Here is an 18,853-nt window from a genome sequence, read left to right as displayed (position 1 = left end):
GCTGTTGCGTACGGGTTTCATTCCAGTGCATACCGTTTTTCATTTATTTCTGTCTATTCTTACATTATTTCCCTCGAGATCAAAATGTGTAAAGTTGAGTATAATCCTGTAGAGTTTTGGTGCGACAATCTGCCACACACAATTCTTATTGCTTGGGTACAGATCGGGGTAGGATGGTGTCTGGAGGGATCCATTGGTAGCGTCGATGTAACCTCCACAAGCATCTACGAAAATAAAAACAAGCAAATTGAAATATTTTGTACGTCTCTGTGACTCAAACGTAGATAGCGTTAGATACGGTAGATGTACAGAATATAGTGTTCTAACGACAGTAGTTTCCATGAGTATATACAGCAATCCTTGTGAATCGCGTACTGACTGTTTATCACGATTTCCAAAGAAGTACGTATGAAGTGACGGAACAGTGGTCACAGTAAAGAATCTCACCGCTCATCATCCTTACCTTCACATTTCTTGCCATCGGGGTGCAGCTCGTACCCAATCTTGCACTCACAGCGGTATCCTCCCAGTGTGTTCACGCAGTCATGCTCACAACCGTGGTCATCGGTCAAACACTCATCATATTCTGAAAGAAGTCCGAGGAGCTTTTGTAGAAGAAAGTCAATTTCCAAAAAAGCTGTCGCATCAAACTAGCAGTATCACAGAGCTGAGATTTCTGAACGCCGCACATCTTAGTACATTGTTTCGGACAGAGCAAAGATTTTTGAGCAACCTCACTTAGAAGAGCTAGCAAAAAACTTGACTCATGGGGCATTAAAAAAGCTTTGTCAGATTGGCATTTAGCTAACGAGAAAGTTATCGTAAGCCAAAAAAACAAAGTCTCGTATATGCGACATCGAAAATTCCAAGGAAGTCAAGCTTCCGGGGAAACAAGTCTTGGTCTCCGCATACCTTTGATGAACTGAGCAACAAAGCCAGCCTTCTGTACTGATCCATCCGACACGAACTTGACGTAGAGTTTATTTGACGTTGACTTGATGTCGTCGGGCATCTTATAGCCACAGAACCGACCAATGAGTGCGGAGTCGTCAGAGTGACCGTCACGGACCTCCAGGTAATCATACACGCAGTTATCATGGTTCTCAATCTGAAGGGAGAAAGAAAAAGAAGTTCTTAATCTGAAGGGAGAAAGTCAAAGAACCTCTTAATCTTAAGGAAGAAAGACAGGGAACTCCTCAATCTGAAGGAAGAAAGACAAAGAACTTCTTAATCTGAAGGGAGAAAGACAAAGAAGTTCTTAATCGGAAGGAAGAAAGACAAAGAACTTCTTAATCTGAAGGGAGAAAGACAAAGAACTTCTTAATCTGAAGGGAGAAAGACAAAGAAGTTCTTAATCGGAAGGAAGAAAGACAAAGAACTTCTTAATCGGAAGGAAGAAAGACAAAGAACTTCTTAATCGGAAGGAAGAAAGTCAAAGAACCTCTTAATCTTAAGGAAGAAAGACAGGGAACTCCTCAATCTGAAGGGAGAAAGACAAAGAACTTCTTAATCTGAAGGGAGAAAGACAAAGAAGTTCTTAATCGGAAGGAAGAAAGACAAAGAACTTCTTAATCTGAAGGGAGAAAGACAAAGAACTTCTTAATCTGAAGGGAGAAAGACAAAGAACTTTTTAATCTGAAGGGAGAAAGACAAAGAAGTTCTTAATCGGAAGGAAGAAAGACACAGAAGTTCTTAATCGGAAGGAAGAAAGACAAAGAACTTCTTAATCGGAAGGAAGAAAGTCAAAGAACCTCTTAATCTTAAGGAAGAAAGACAGGGAACTCCTCAATCTGAAGGGAGAAAGACAAAGAACTTCTTAATCTGAAGGGAGAAAGACAAAGAAGTTCTTAATCGGAAGGAAGAAAGACAAAGAACTTCTTAATCTGAAGGGAGAAAGACAAAGAACTTCTTAATCTGAAGGGAGAAAGACAAAGAACTTTTTAATCTGAAGGGAGAAAGACAAAGAAGTTCTTAATCGGAAGGAAGAAAGACACAGAAGTTCGGAATCACACAGTCAGCGGACGAGGTTTATTGTCAAGGTCGATTGGTCTGCGATATTTCTCCTGAGCTGTTCTTCTTGATGATTATGAAATGGTATTTTTTCAAAATACCTGATAGAACGTAGTAACGTACGGTATACACCACTTATACAGGTACGGTGCCAATCATCTAACCAGCTACTTCCGCAAGTGGTCTGTTGAAAACCTTGAGCAATTTGTTACGAGCTTGTAGTATCGATCAGATTACATAACCACAGACAGGTATTTCACTCATCAACATCTTCGCTATCTTGTCTAGGCATCGTTCGTGCCAATCGGCTAATGAAATGAACGAGCCTGTTGAAAGATAAAGCAGCTGGCAAATACGTCTTACTTAACATGTTTTCGCAGCTTTCTGCATTGTAATTATTCTGAGAAATGGTCTGGCCAGGTTCAACGGATGGTTTACATGTTGCCCTCGGGAAATGCTAGTGTGACCTATCTCCACGGAAGGCAGTACCAGTGACTTGTATGTATTCAAGTACAGTGGAACCCCGGTAGGCGACCACCCCGCTCTGACGACCAAGAATCGCTGGTCCCGTATGGTTTCCTCTCCAATTACCATAACAAGGCCCCCGGTAACACGACCACCCCGGTACCTACACCACGACCACTGGATTTTTCATTTGATTTTTTTTTCTGCTCAAAATGAAGAGACATCATCATTTTTGGACTTTGAAAATGCATCAGAATTTTGAACTGATGAAAAAATCCAATCTGAAAGCATAACATATATATGCGGGCCATGTCTCATCCGTTGGAAGGTCGGAAGAACTCCACGTCATCACCAAATCTGCTGGACAGGGGTCAACAAGTCCCTTTCAAAGTCCAGACTCCACCTTCGTTTATTGGTTTTCGTTACGTATTTGAGAAGGATGCAAGTTTCCTTATTTCCTTTATTTAATGCCACCTGACAGAACAGAGCCGAGTTTGCAGTATTGATTCTCACAAACATATTGGGCAGTGAATGCACTTCATCAGCAGTATTCAATCAAATTAGGTAACTGAGTTACTGCCGATAATCTATACCTCCTGGCAGAGGAACGTCAATGATCAATAGAATTAGTCACACAGGATCAAATCACCAAAATTGTCGGTACAAGGCAACAAGACGACCGAAGAAGGAGTCAGGATCAACTGAGAAAACCTGAGAGACTGTAAGAACAATGAGGATTTCGTAAACATATAGTAAATGGCTCAACTGAGTTACACTACTTTTCTTCCCGAGTGTCTTTCGCTTACCCTTAATGTCTCCCAAGAAGAAATGATATGTTTCAGTCCAACAATGAGTATGTACATGCAGTCACTGTCGTGATGATACACAAATGCATGGCTACATGGTTTTGACAATTTCTGGTCAAAATCTCTGGTTTATGGTTTTCAAGAGGGTAACTGCGTCCTATAACTAATCAAGAAGATGACCACTACTCATCATCGACTTCATCAAATGAAGAACTAAGTTGTTGGGACGAAATAACCCCGCAAGAGACGCTAAAGTAATCAATTACAGCCGCGAATTAGGACATTCGCAGAATATGGAGCACAACCAAACTAACCTCGAGTGACTGGATCCTGAGTGCGACAGAGTAACCCTCCTGGACTGTGATCTTCCAGATGCATTCCTTGCTGGGCTTGTAATAGTCGGGGTAGTTGGGACTTGTAAGCTGACCTTCTTCCTTTATGATTTCCCCACCGCAAACAGCTGCAAATTGCATGACATAGCTATTACTCCTTTCCTATATGTTTTTTTTTTCATTTGTTGGCTTGCAATATGATATCAGGGAACCAATGAGCAAAATCATACATACTGGCAACCTTTCGTATTCCGGTAATCGAGTACGAATTCTGAAAATCTTAGCTGAGGAGGGACAAGAGATGAGATGGTAACTAAGATATGAGGTCGTCATTTAGTCTTTCCCCGACCCCTCTAAGCTGTCGCACTTTACAAAATAAACAAGTTCATTGTGGAAAAACTATCAGTTTCAAAGGGTCCTAATATAGAATGTCCGGGGAACAGTATTCTATTGTAAGCTTTTTTCTCTAGGTCATGGTCTCTTTAAAACCATATACCAAATCCGTCAGAATACAATATGGCCGGACAATTTTCCAGGGGGACACAGCTACTTCAAAACGATGACACACATACACACAGGAATCGGCAAAGAGTCGTTGTTTTTGCCGAGATATCACACCCAACTGTTGACGTGCTTTCAAATTAGGATAACTTTCGTCAATAATTCCAATGTGTACAGGATAAAGTCTATGTCTATTAAACACCAACTGGAAACCGACGAAAGTCTTTTTCTATTGTAGCTAAGGTGACTCGATTACCATGATATGACACAGAAATGCAAACGAACCATAATATCGTGTCAAATTGAATTATACCAAGTACTGACACAAAACTTTTTTTGTCTTTTAAAGCATTCCTTACAGCTTTTTCTTTAGATATCAAGTTATACATGCTGTTAACAGACGTCGATCACATGCAAAACATTACGTCAAGCGGTAATGATATCACCAAGTCGAGAAAATCATGTCAGGAATCACATCTTTGACATTTCTTTTTGGTAACCGACTCAAAAGATCGGTTGAAAGGAATGCTTTACATTTATTAGGCTGTTCCATTCCTCAATTTTCTCATAGTTTGCATCATGCACCCCATCAGACGATATGTGGATCAATAGAATGCTGGTGAAACCCCGCCGTTATTCATTCCGGAACAGAACAGAATGTCACTGACTCTCTTGTTTCCCGAGAGATGAGCCATCCAACAGCTTTTTCAAGATTGTTTTAAGATTCTGCCTAAAGATCGGGAATCAAAAGCTTACAAGATTGTCAGATTCTGAGCAGCAACTTCTAAGATTTTGAGTTAAGATCGTGTAAATATTCAGAATCTTACAAGAATCTGATAATAAACAGAATAAGTTCTTAGCTAAGAATCTTAACTTATAAAAATCTTATCAGGATTTTTGACTTTGACAGGAATCACAGCCCTCACCTTCGTAACTTGCTGTAAAGCCTGAGCCCAGGCTGCCCTTCTCTCTGTGGTACTCTATCCACATTCTGCTGTCACTCGATATCAGGGTCCCCGGTAACTTCCCGTTGCCGCAAAATCGACCTATTTTGAAACAAAAAAGAGGCAGTCGTAAAATACGAATGATGAAAAATTTGTACCCATAAAGAATCAGGAAGAAGCCAAGTGGGTCGGATCTTAGGCCAATGGCTATGTATTTATCGGATATTGTCGAAAGCTTGGACAGAATACTAGTATCTAACAGGAGGCCTACGGGCCTGAAACTTGGCTGATAATCAAATAGCCTCCTTTCCTTTTTTTGGCTGTTTATAAAAGAATTGACCAGTGCAGAGTTTACACAGTGAACCTTCTTACCAAGTAACGGTGATTTCAACCAATGCCCATCCCTGATCTCCAGATAATCCGAGTGACAGTCAGGGGACTCAGGAATGTCTATCATGGTGATGTTGAGGACCATCTTCTCGCCATGGGTAGCTGAAATCCTCCACTGGCAAGTCTGGCTTCTCGAGGGGTCGGACTTGGGAGATGAGAATGTGGCTGTTGAGTCCTGGAAAGTTCGGCCGCATCCTGTAACAAAATTGATGCCCCGTCAGTTCGAGCAAACACTGATGGCAGCAATAAGTGCCCTCTCATTGTCACGGTGGGTAAAGGTATTGTTTCCCATCGTAACACAATAGAAACAACGCCTTCCCAAGTAATACGTTTTTTTACCTCCTTATAGTATTGGGCCGTCACATATCAAAGCAAACTGAACTTCAATCGGTATTGCCTCCGTAGCCCCGCCCCGCGTTGTCTGGAAGCTGAGCAATGCAATACATTGAGGGTCAAGATGATATCAAAGAAACCTCTCACCAAACAATCATGCCAATGGATTTTATGGTGTTGAACTTCTGTTTGGTCCATACAATTTTAAGGTTACAGTATCTTTACCTGAGGACAAGACAGTGATCAGTCATGCAAATATGTAAATTCCTGTATCTGACATGGTGTCAAAACAGGTAAAACTCAAACAGGCTGCTTGAAATGCACACTACTCCTTCCCTTGATAAACCTAATATCTCTGGCAATGGACCAGGGTGAAGATGGTTTCTTGATATTGGCGGGCAATTGGCCATTAAATTGAAAAGTGGGCAAAAAGAAGCTGAGTAATGACTTTAGTTGCCAAACAGTCTACCACGTTCATCTCTATATTTTGTTTCTGATAATAGAATATAAAGTGGAAAAATTCTGATAATGATATAAAAAGCTTCTGATGATATGCTTGGATAAGAGGAGTTTTAAAGACCGCAGGTATTGGGTCTGAAATTCATAATGGAAAAGGTCAAGAAGGTTTATAAAAGATTAGCTAGCATCCCATATATTTTGTACTTCGTCTCGATCGGTCTTTGAGCAGATATAAAAAGCTCTAGGGAAGAGTTCACGTCTATCCGATTTCTTTAATGGCTTTAGATAAAGAATCAGGCTGATTGATCTCCATGCTTTTAGTTCAACATATCCTTTCAGAGGATCAGACTGAGAGGGCTAGGAATTAATTTCCCATTAAGAATTATTTTAACATCTCCATGTTTATATGACATCAAATGCTCATAGCAGATCGTTTACCCTGCTGTTGAGTTGTTTGGTTGTTACAGGCCATGGTCAGATTTATGAAACATTAATCATAACACCAAGAAAAAGGAAGATATGGTAGTGCCTGAACGATATGAGGTATGATGTCGTGCAGTCGAGTACCAGCGATACATGGAAATATGATATATAGTTCACCCCAAACCAATGCAATAATGCAATTGTCCAGTGAATAAGATTGGCAGACACGTAAACCAATAGGGTGTTTTCGCTAAGTCCCTGAAACGCAAACGCAAATGCCTAGCATTTACCCGTTGTTTGACATCCCGATCACGGTGACTAACAATGGAATAGGCAATGGCGTTGGCGTTTTGGGGCTGTGCGAAAACTCACTCTCATTAGTGCTTTCATCATTAGTGAGCAACTCAATCGACGTTTGTCCCTATGCGCTGGGCCTTGACCCAATACTCTTTCTCAGCGCTTTGGATAAAAAGTACAAGTATTCTATTTTTGCCGTCTACCAAACCAAAAGCTGATATGAATTACACAAAAAAAGTGTTGGTTCAACGCACTCCGAATAATGATATCCCGCTCAGAAAAAAAGTTATCCGAAACTTTCTTTTTCTGGTTGCTAACGCGTTTTCCCAATCATCTTAATCACATAATTCTTTCGGATCTACGCGACCCTAGATCAAAACGGGATAGCAAGGGAACCTCGTATCCAGGTAGAAAGCATACAGGCAATGCACAATCTAGATATACAGGATATTAAATGGGACGAGCTTCGAGGTTTCTACTTGTTAAGGCGCACTCGTGGTTGTTCACCTCTGATAGCTGGCACGATAGAGATTGATCGGGTGCGGTAGGAGCATTTCACACCAAGGCCAGCAACCATTTCTATGGTGGCCATCCGTCAGACGGCAGGGACGATTGTTATCCGTGATTTATAACACATCATAAACTGAACCTATCAAAGTGTTTCATTTGTCATTTAAATGAGGAGAGATGCTGATGGGGTCTAGAGCAGCCTAATTGATTCAGACAAAATTGCAATTTTCCTTCACTTGCTTCGGTATACGATTATGTGTCCGTATGGAAGGAATTCAATCGGATCTTGGCAGGGCGGTCGATCAAGAAGATGGAATGGTCTTGCCCTGGATAACCTGGCGGGCAGCCCTTGACTGAGCTCTGTCGTGCAAGAACGGTCTACCTCGATGGCTATTAACAGTTCAGGTTTTCCATCACCAGAGCATACGGGTAAAAATACAATTTGTCAATACGAATAATTTCAGCAAATCTTTGGCTGTCTTGACAACGAAACATCTTTTTAGGCATAAGGAACTTACTTGGACATGAATACAGCTTATTTGCCTGTGCTATATCTCCGGGACTCAACTTGATACGTTGCCCTATCTCCGGTCGTTTCGACATGTGCGGTTTGAGTTTGGGCAAGATGGTATCCACGTATGTCCCCCTGGAGAAGGTATTCCTCGCGTAGTGCATAATGGAAGCATAATCGTAGGGTTCCCCTAAAGAATTCACATCAGCAGCTGTCAACTTGTTGAAATTATATTCTTGGCCTGCAACGATACAACTCAATTAAGAATCAATCATAACAACAGTTGAGACATTGACTGCTCATCATGGTCATTGTCGCCGGATTTGGTGTGAAGATTTATGGAAAAAAAATTCTACCGGAAAATACAATCAATCATGTAACAAACTGTAACATCAGCAAGTTCCCATCAAGAACTTTTGACGAAATTTCAGTGTCATGTCATGTCAATAGGTCGTCTGACAATAAAAAACGCCAGGGACAAAATTCCTCCCCAAACGTGTCACTGAGTGAGTCATTATCTTGTGCATATTCTTATTAAGGTGAATAGTCACTGAGCCCTAACCCAGGGGCTCTAACGTAGAGGCTGAGCATCTGTAAAGCTCGTCCTGAGCAAAGGGAAGTAGTTCAATTGACAGCTATATGAGCATGAAGAGGACAATATGGCCAGACAGTCTCTCATCCTTTTATAACACCAAGTGCACCCTAATAACAAGTACCCTTTCATCACCAGCTTCTCATTCATGGAAAGCTACCATGCAAGAATAGCGGCATGTACAAGTGGCTAAATCTACCCGGATTGGATTATCTCGTGAGGACCAGTCTATCGAATTATCCCATCAGCCAAAGTTGATGTGATTTTGTTGATTTGTATCTTAATCAGACATATGTAGGTTCAGAGTAGAGACGTGTTTGTATCAGGCAGACAGATTGTGGTGTGAACATATCTGGGGGTGGTGATGTCTCTAAGGAGGTCATGGCGCAGTGATCAAGACGCTTCTAAAAATCTTTATACGGGATTGTATTAAAAGTAGGAAATGGTTTGATCAAAAACAATGACTGACAACAGCTTTTGTTTACGAGTCGAACTGACGACGTCATCAATTTAAAACAAAATGATCGTAAATATTTAGTTCGACGTATGATATGGTCACATGGACACCAACTTAAATGTATTCCGCTACCAAAACAACCTTTTTGGACATTCCAGGAGCGAACCAAGGTGATAGACCTGAAAACAATATTGACCTTTAGTCTGTTTAAGGAGATTTTATGTCAGCTATAGCATTTCCTATTGACATAGAACAAGGAATCTCTCGGTTTTCTAGTGATTGACAGTTGCCAATCAAAATTAGTGATGCCAATGTCAACTGACTTTTCGAAGTTTAAGAGACTTATGGCGCAAGAAAACATAATTGTGAGATTCAAGTAAAAGACTGTGTAAATAATGGGCTGACGTTGTAGTATGCAGTTAGTCCTAGGCCTTTAAACTAACATTCCTCATTTAATATCCCAGGAAGTTTTTTTAATGGGCACTTTCTAGCCAATATGACGTACTTTCAGTAGCCTATGTTGCTTATAGAATCCTCAAACATCCTTCGGTCGACATGATGTCTGACTCGGACGTGCACTTTAGTATCAGTTTAGGTTAACTTAATAAGTTAATGTTAAGGACCCGATAAATATATCGAATTCCTTGCAATGTCAACACCTATTTTCTATGTTGATTTTCTGGAGGAGGTCATTGCATATAACTGGAATGTACTTTAACATCAAAATAATCTTTGGAAACTGCCATAGACTGCTTTCCTTCAGTCATGCCGCTACCTTCAAGTTCGCTGTACCCGGAAGCACTTCAGTTTTCCTGAAACCTGTTGTTGGGCTTCTGTCTTTTTGGCTTTTCGAAGAATCCCTTTGGTAATCAATTTCTTCGTTACGAACAAGGGGTAGTCTGTAGTCGATTATAAGCTAGAGACAAATTGCGTTAAAGTTCTACCAGCACCTTGATCGCAATTTTGCATTGATGACACGATAGGCAATAATGAATCGATTGACTCACGCGATGTAACATTTTTTTAATTGGACACTTTCCTTCTTCGAGTGGATCCGGCTTCTTCTCCCTCAACACTGGAGATTCTGAAGCATCTACCTTGTCACTATCAACAGTCTCATCCTGCCTTTGGCACTGTGACTCACCATGTATGACAGGGTGGCCAAATTGCCTCCAATTGATAATGATGAATAAAGATACCACGTTGTTATTATTACTTCAAAGAGCACCATTCCTCCACTCCTATGCGACCTGAATAAAACTATTAGGATAGCATTTTCAACTAAATTGTCACCATATATATTTAAAGTTGCAACTACCCAGCCCCCTCTTCCTTTGTTAAGGTGGGATTACGGCATAGAATGTTGGCACTGTGAGGTGTTTGCCTTGATAGTACATTCCTTCGTACATTTGTCGATACGGTACATCGTATTTGTTGACAACAGAGATGATATAAATGTATATCTATCAATGAGGTCTGAGTGCAACTCCTAAATATTGGCTTCGGACCACACGTACGTTTCTTGAGTAGACCTATCTACATTCCATAGTTGAGTCAACCGAGTGCAAGGCCATCAAAAAGCAATGCTACAGAGCTACAACTGAAACAAATGTGAACTTGGACATAAAATATTATCCCCAAACTGTTGGAAGCGCTAGACTGCTGTTTTAATGACCACTTATTGTTTCTGAATCCTGGGATATTGGGAAACTAATACCCAGACTCACTGGGGAATGTTTGAAATGCGTACCTCGGGATTATACAATAAGTAACAGGAGAATTCCCAAGGGCAAGGTAGTATGTTCAAACGAACAGTGTTTGATCGGCTACGCTGGCAGGAAAACTGTTTTTAAAAGTTGTATCTTTGAAGCTGACAAAATGTCACATTGTGTTCATTCAAATTGTTTAAAATAGACAAGAACGAACATGCAAGCTGGCAATATTTATTTTGCAACAATATAGTGTTCTTTTATTTTCGGATGGAACAAGTTCATTCAGACCTATCCAAGAATGGCGTGGCGATATTTTCATGCGCAGAATCACAAATGCATAAAAAAGCAATCTGACGCAAAAGAAAAGGGACAAAGGTGGGTACGCTAGTCTTAACCAAAAACGCGAGAGCTGATAAAGATTACTTTGCGGTGGCCAGTCCAAATCAAAAGATGGCAAAACAACACAGCATTGATGGCATCGACATCCGACAAGAAGTCAAAAGCATGTTATTCCACTCATAAAAAATGTCGTCTATTTCCTTCCATTGACCCATCGCAATTGAGGAAGGTCACTTAGCGTCTTTTGGGGAAAGGAAAGGTCCATTAGCTTTGTTATTCACTGGATGCTGAGTGTTTCTTTAACGGGGTGTTGGCAGACGTCATACTCAGAGGCAGTCGGAAAGCGTCGATAGGATGATGACTTCCAAGCCTATAAATCTACCGCTTATAATATGCCTACATGTATGTCATTTGCCTGATGGCTGTTGGTGTCTATGATCGAAGACAATGGACATGTGGAATGAGATATGACCTGACCAGACCACTGATAACTCGAGCAGCACAAGAGACTGGCTCATTGTCACTGCTGCAGAACTAAATGCAAATAAAACCGCCTTCCATACCATGAACTCGATTTGAGGGAAGAACTTAAATGTAAATCAAAACATCATCAGCCGACTACGGTAAAATCTAAATCTTTGTCTCGCTAACATTGTGAATGGCAGCCATTGTCCATGAACCTCCATGCTAATTAAGCAGAGGAAATAGACTTTCCTGTGAGACTAGGTCAACAATTTGGTTCTGCCAGATCTGATGTTGCAACCCGTCAGCTATAATTGCGGAGCTGAAGTACAGCTTTTGGAGCGAACGCAAAACTAGCTAGTCCGATTGAATTAGATATGCTCCGATAGTAAGACGGTTGACGATTTGGTATCATCACATCTCTACTTGGTAAGTTGATGAATTCTGCATAAACCGGTAAGAAAGCCCCACAAACAGTTTACCTAGCCGCGCCGAACCTATCAGATCTAACCCACATCAAAGAATGAAAAGGCTGGGGTTCAATATTGGCCAAGACACAGATATTTATTGTAAGCGTTAACTTGATTTCGCGATTGATCGGTTCCGTTGATCAAACCATGGAACTCTGTGAGAGTTAGGCTCAAGCCATGCGGCAAGTACCCTAACTGGAGTAATTCTATTATTCCCAAGCCGATAAAAGAGGGTGCCTGATAAGTTTGGTTGATTCTGGAGAGATGCTACAGACGACGAGACGCCTTTTTTCATTGAGACTCCTTAATCATCTCAATGTTTGGACTTGATATAAAGGTGGCACGCTGTCGAGGCGATCTGACTGCGTCATTTCGACAAGGTTCCCATGAAGACATCTGCGAGAATCATCAGCTTGAGGAACGTTGAAGACGTGACTTGGGTTGGAAGTGCTAAGAAAGTACTCAATATCTAAATGGGTGAGCCTCACGGGTTCGGTAAGGCTACAGTTATACTGTCAAGGTTTTTTTTGTGTTGACATATACGTTCATGGTAAAAGATGACCTACAAGGATTAGGAACCTAACCATCAGCAAGGAACACCTGATATACCGCAATCAAAAGTGTAGCAAAGGTTGCCTCGGTTTGAAGCTACAACTTGTTTAACAACATCTCCGCTATTCTTTCAACTTATGCTATGGCTAAATGGCCAACATTTGTAACATTCTTCTTTGGTTAACGTCATCTTAAGGTGGCCAGGTATACCAGATCACCTTCGTAGGTAGGCCTACACACAAACACACAAGTTTGCCAAACCACCATGTAGTGAACTAAAAGTCTGCTTTCCTTAGTGGTGTTCACCACGAACACTTTGATTCTTGCACCTGGCAACTTGCTTTAGCTGTGAAAAGTAATGTCAATTTTTTCTTGAAAGAAATTCGTGTTTCTTTAGAAAGCGACTGAAAATACTAGCGTGAGTGTTGTCATAATATTGAGTCAGTCATACCGAACGAGGCCGGTGTAAAAGTAAAAAGGTGTCCCCCCTGGAAAAAGTGTCCGGCCCTATTGTATTCTGCAATATGGTTCTATAGAGACCCTGACAGTCAATAGCTCAGAGATTGAAGCGCATAATAGAATCCTTTGTTCCCGGAAATTTTATCCTAGGACATTTTAAACTTCTACACCGGTTTGATAAAACTTTACTTGCACTCATAGTTAAAACTTCTGGCTATGCTTGTTCCGGGATGGTGTTCATTTCAAGTTATGACCACTGAGGTGGCATCAAGGTTTTATGATACTGGGCTCGTGTTTTATAGACCGCAGCGAAGCAGCGGTTCCTTGCTAATTACCATAAATACGTGACCTTATACAATAACCTCATTATTTTTATCATTTCCAATACGAATTATGTTGCGCAAAAAAGACCAGACATTAAAAGAAAGGAAACTTCTCAACCGTCTACTATAATAACTAATGAATATTTGTCTTCTTCTGCTATAGGGCTGTTAACGACTATTATGAAAAAGGAGTGTTGTTGAGGGGAAAGTGTCAGTCATGTCTGTTCAAAGCATTTACATGAGCAAACGAAAGATCGGTAAAAGGTCCTTTACTCACCAGTCATGATGTTTTTGTCGATGATATCGACGTTCTCGTCCCGGTCAGGCCGCGTGTGCTCGTGCCAAAACCCTATCACGTGACCGAGCTCGTGCACCACAATACCAAACTTGTCGCAGTTCTTCCCTAACGAGATGGCTTGTGGACCGTTGCCTCGTTTGCCAACGAATGAACAACATCTGTAAGAAAGGGTCAAAATCACATCTTTTTTTATTTGGAATTGTAATGTACATGTACATGTACACCTATAGGCTTACACTGTATATTTTAGGACTGACCAAGAATGCCCACTCGGTTCTACTACTTCATCACAGATCAGTGATGGTGACTGATTCTACCCGGAGTTCCATCAAGAATTTCCTAATACGTGCACTTGTCTCCTGAGCACCTCGTCCCTTAAAAAACAAGAAGTGTCTCCTTTTTCTCAACTTAATGGTTAGAATGGTTTTACAGTCATTTAATTGGTTGTTAGTTTTGAAGAAAAAATAATATTTGGGTCACAACAACGTGCACTGCTGTTTGGCTTTTGAATATTATCATTCTACTCGACGTGTACAAAAGTGACGGACAATACCAGCAGCAGTTCAATGAAAACTCTGTTTGTGCCAAACGCGTTCCCATCGATCGATTTAGAGGCAGAGAGAATGAAATCAATTTATTAATACACTTTGCAAAGATCGGCGACAATTTCATCAAATAATCTAAATACTACTGGCAATGAATCTGTGACTTAATTATAGTGGGTGGCTATCGAAACGTCACGATCGCGGCAGCATTGTTATGGAGATCACGGTTGGAGAATATTACCAAATTAGCTACAATGCAATTATAGTTGCAATGAAAGGTAGTGTACTATAGCTAGACCAATTCATCAAGTAAAGTTCCCAAGTGGCGATGTATTGTTCTTGACAATGATGGAAGAGGAAACCCCAGTTACAGGGGAGTATTTGAACTTCAAAGTGAAATCATATTTTCAGAGATAATACTGTTATACTCCTAGTAGAATACTGTATGTGTGGATGAGCGGAACGAATGATAAGGTTGAAGGCAGCTTATCATCTGAGTCGCCATCATATTTTTTTTGTGGGATTTCATAGATGTACGGAAACTTGCGACGTCATAAGGGCAATACTGAATAAACATGATATCGACAACATGAAAGACGAAGATAAGCATGATAGCACCAAAACAACATCATCATCATCAACATCATCATCCGCATCATTATCATCATCCTAAGCCAGAGTGTCCTCTTGTCCTCGTATACCAAGCGTTATTTTTTAATTCAGGAATATGAATGAAAATGGCCTGAATTTCAAGATGTTCTATCGGAAGAAAACAACATGAAAAGAGCGACGGAGTGCCTGAACGATTATACAATGCACCGGAAATTCTAAGAAATGGGTGCAGTTCAAAACTTATAATTTTGACGCCGAAATATCTGGGACGATTAAAAAGCTAATTGGTGTTCTTTCAAAAGAGTATTATAAATTTGATTTCAGGCTTCCTGATTTTAATGAGACACGGAAGGAGGAGAGTATCAAACCTGCAATTTCGACGCCATCAATGGCACCGTAAATTCCAAACCGCCGAAGAAAATATCCACCATGCTTAGAAGTTCATTTTGAAAGTAAGCATACGATGCTGCCATGATACTATTAAAATTGGTATGCCATCTCATGCTAATCATAATGGTACTTCATGCTCACATGTCAGTATCAGATGCTGGACTAGACATGCCCACAGGCTAAATCTCATTACGTTCAGAAGTGCAAAATTGTAACATTAGCTGCTGATGCATTGTATGTAGGCGCCAGAAATGACCCTAAAGCATGTCGACTTCACCGTTTACAGAGCAACGCGAGCAATTTTTCACGCCTTAACTCAAAGAGAACAAATAGAATAAGAAAGGAAATCTAACTCCAGAAACAATCGAGTTAATTAACGGCCTCGTTAGATTCAATTTAAACTGATGAGAAAGATTGCACATGAAATATGAAAAAGGAAATAAACACCCACAGGGGTCACGTTAGTTCAGTGATTAAATTCCATTAACCAAAGAATTAACAGTGCACAAATGCTGCATACAGACTAGCCTATATACAGTAGGTCTATCTGAATCAGAGTGTAGGCAAATGCATCAAGACAAATGAACCTAATTAATGTCGAAATAACACTTAACTCTAAATAAAAGAGTACTATCTAACCCAGCACCAAATACAGTAATAATAGAAATAGTAGGTCCGCTCGGGAACCTTTCGTTGCCAGCTTATATTCATAACTTATCGAAACTTTCTCAACCTCTGTGAAAGATTGTAACAGCATATGTGAGTAATTGATCTTATCAGTTGAGGCAGATCATCTGCCATAGGATCAAGCAGGGCTTCAACTGTTAACGTATGACTTGGGACGTTGAGGACCGAAGCTGTAGTGGATCCGCAAAGCCTGATCCCCGGACCTAGACCATCTGTGAACCAACGTATGCGATCGTCGTCGTCGTCCTCACTTTTATTACAATGGGTATACTCAAGTCGTTTTAATGAGATGGGTTAAATGATTAGCAAAGCCATATTACAGCATGAGGTGTCATGGACGCTGCCATTAACCACAGCGGTGTCTCGCGGTGACAAACGACACGGAGTTGATGAGTTCAAACCCATCGGGGTTGATGATCCCGGCATCGATCGCGCATTGTTTCCGGATCTCCCGGGGGAGAACAGATCATCGGCTGATTCATTCTGAGGTTTATCTTTAGATCTCATGTCTCTTTTATCTTTGCTTCCACACATAAAGATCTTTGCTTGCACACAGAAAGTGAGTCTTGTATACTGAATTGCGTATGGGACACTTCATGTACGATAATGGCATTATACGTTCACCATATATGCTGAGGTATATGAATGTTCTCAGAGAGCCATACCAGCCAACAATCTGGAAATTAGAACGTGGTTCAGGAGAAAACTGTAAGCATATTGGATTTGATACGATGAACATTTTTATACGGAGTTTAAAAATGAACCTGAACGATGAACATTAGCCGACTGAAAATAAACTTTATTTTTGATATCATAACATACGAGAGTTGAATGCCTGGAGTAGAAAAGTGTCCCTGTACCAGGAGCTGTATTACTGTTCGTTATAAAGAGATAAGCCGGCCTGTCTTCAAGAGACACAACCTCGAAGGCTTCGCTATGGGATTTACTTATATATCTCTCAACATGGGTGTCACGTGGCAGAAGAACGGTGTTAGCTGTCGCTATACTAGTTACAAAGGGATCCAGAGGAGCTTGTATAAAGCGGGGATCACAGGGGTCATAAGTCTGACGACCCTGAGCTCTTGTCAGGTTACAACCGGGGCTGACTAGACAGATAAGTACAACAATACAAGACTGCGGATCAAAATATCAGGCTTGAACTGGCAGTCAAGGTTCCGAAAATGATATGTCTATAAGGGTAGAAGCTTAGAAAATAGATTTGACTGGTTTTGGTACCTACCCACATGCTCGCTCAGTGAATATGATGTAATTATAATCATCTGGACTCCTCTCTACAAATACAGCACACGTGAAGTTCTCCCAATGTCTCATGGCCTGTTTGAACAATGCTTTGTGAGCTCCTGTAAAGAAAGAACAAGCTTGCACCAGTAGTTCTCCTGGAGTAACAAAATATCAAGTAGCCCAAACTCATCGTAGAACGTCTAAAGCGGACACGACGTTGATTTCATGCAACATCGAACGTTAGTAGAGCTCACAAAACTATCCCAGGCAAACGTAATCAGAAGAATATTGTGTATGGAAGGGCTTGCTATGGCTCAGGGACGTCCTCCTTGCTTATTGATACATGTACTTCAAATTAAATCGATATCATGGATACGGTTTCTGATAGATTTCATCAGGAGTAACAGGTTTATTTGCATCAGGAGTTGCCTCATGAATACATCATTCCATGCCACATAAAACAGCCCTACGTGTATATTTCTATTCAATTCAAGGGCTATTCTACTGTAACTCACCACTAAAGTTAGCTTCGATTTCATAGGGTATGACTGCATGATCCCAAAGCCGCTCAGACCTGGCGGTCGCAGCACGTTTGAGTCTCACGTGACCAATGACGTCAGAATCAGCACCTTCTCCACCACTGTCATCAACAACATCATCATTATCGAATTCGGCTTTGTTTATTTCTTCAAAATCTGAGATATCCTCTAAAGTACCCGTCTGGAAATCAGCATCGATTAAGTTGTCATCAACTGATCTTCTGCCCCGTATCCGGCGTCGTCTGTCCAGCCGATGATTTCGTCGACGCTGTTTTCTGCAAAATAAATACTTCTATTTTTGTCAATGAAAACAATTAGAAATGATTGCGGATTGTAGGGATGCCAAAACCTGCCTATTCTAGGAAACCTAGCATCGTTAGGGCAAAGACAAGACGAGGTTTCTATGGATCTACTTTGTGGTTTGACAGGTCAGAAGTTCAGTCATCAAAGACAGAATGCTTTGTACAACTAGTAATGAAATAAAGGGCCAAGTCACTGAAACCTTGCAAGTTAGGATGCTGAATCATAGAAATTTATCAATTGAATCATGATTTAGTATCGTTGAAGTTACTGATCTATTCGATGCAAGAAAACGGGACCCGTATGAGAGCCACTAAGTTCTTTTCAACCTTACGAAAATCACCATGTTCTGATTTTCCGAAAATAAAGGATGTCATTGTAATTAAAGTGTTATTCTAGTAAGAATATCGCATTGCATTAATTGCACGACTCGCAAATCTGGTAACATGAATTGAAACCGAGGATGAACTGGTCATTTTTGCCTGTTTTACATCAGACAACCTATTATCGGACAGATATCTATCATTGGACAACCTTCACCGCATACTGATTTCTTTCCGACCAGAACTATTTTCTACGTAACACTACTGCTGAAGAACCTGCTCCTATGAATCAGATTCCTGTTAAATGCTATGTATACGTAGTTACAAACGAGGTTTACGCAATTTCGATGTAACTTGTGCATCGATATAGAGATCCCAGGTGAAACAGCATCATAAGCTTCTTCTAGTAACGATCTGATTCGCAGTTCCTGGTAAAGTAGGCCAATATAAATTGAGAGTTGGCCTATCAGCCTTTACGCTGGGTACTTGAGGCAGAGTGTTTTCCTTGTATGTTGCTTTTTATAATAATTCAAGAAGACTCATCTAATTCAGATAAGCAGTCGTCACATC

The 18,853-nt window shown here is 40.7% G+C and overlaps 1 protein-coding gene across 1 annotated transcript in view; it reads right to left on the bottom strand.

Moving 5' to 3' along the window:
• The window catches only part of LOC135493031 (tolloid-like protein 1), a 32,462-nt gene that overhangs the window by 4,465 nt on the left and 9,144 nt on the right, over nt 1-18,853 (bottom strand). The window contains exons 4-13 of the mRNA XM_064779800.1: nt 17,637-17,935; nt 17,120-17,240; nt 13,625-13,803; nt 7,989-8,222; nt 5,431-5,643; nt 5,041-5,160; nt 3,596-3,741; nt 913-1,108; nt 464-586; nt 64-224 (exon numbers count right to left, since the gene is read on the bottom strand). Of these exons, the coding sequence (XP_064635870.1) occupies nt 64-224; nt 464-586; nt 913-1,108; nt 3,596-3,741; nt 5,041-5,160; nt 5,431-5,643; nt 7,989-8,222; nt 13,625-13,803; nt 17,120-17,240; nt 17,637-17,935 (1,792 nt within the window). The remainder of the gene's footprint in view (nt 1-63; nt 225-463; nt 587-912; nt 1,109-3,595; nt 3,742-5,040; nt 5,161-5,430; nt 5,644-7,988; nt 8,223-13,624; nt 13,804-17,119; nt 17,241-17,636; nt 17,936-18,853) is intronic.

The sequence above is a fragment of the Lineus longissimus genome, chromosome 1 (assembly GCF_910592395.1).
Source record: "Lineus longissimus chromosome 1, tnLinLong1.2, whole genome shotgun sequence".
Taxonomy (NCBI): Eukaryota; Metazoa; Nemertea; class Pilidiophora; order Heteronemertea; family Lineidae; genus Lineus; species Lineus longissimus.
The sequence above is the reverse complement of the archived record's forward strand: the minus strand, read 5'-3'. Positions and strand labels throughout refer to the sequence as shown.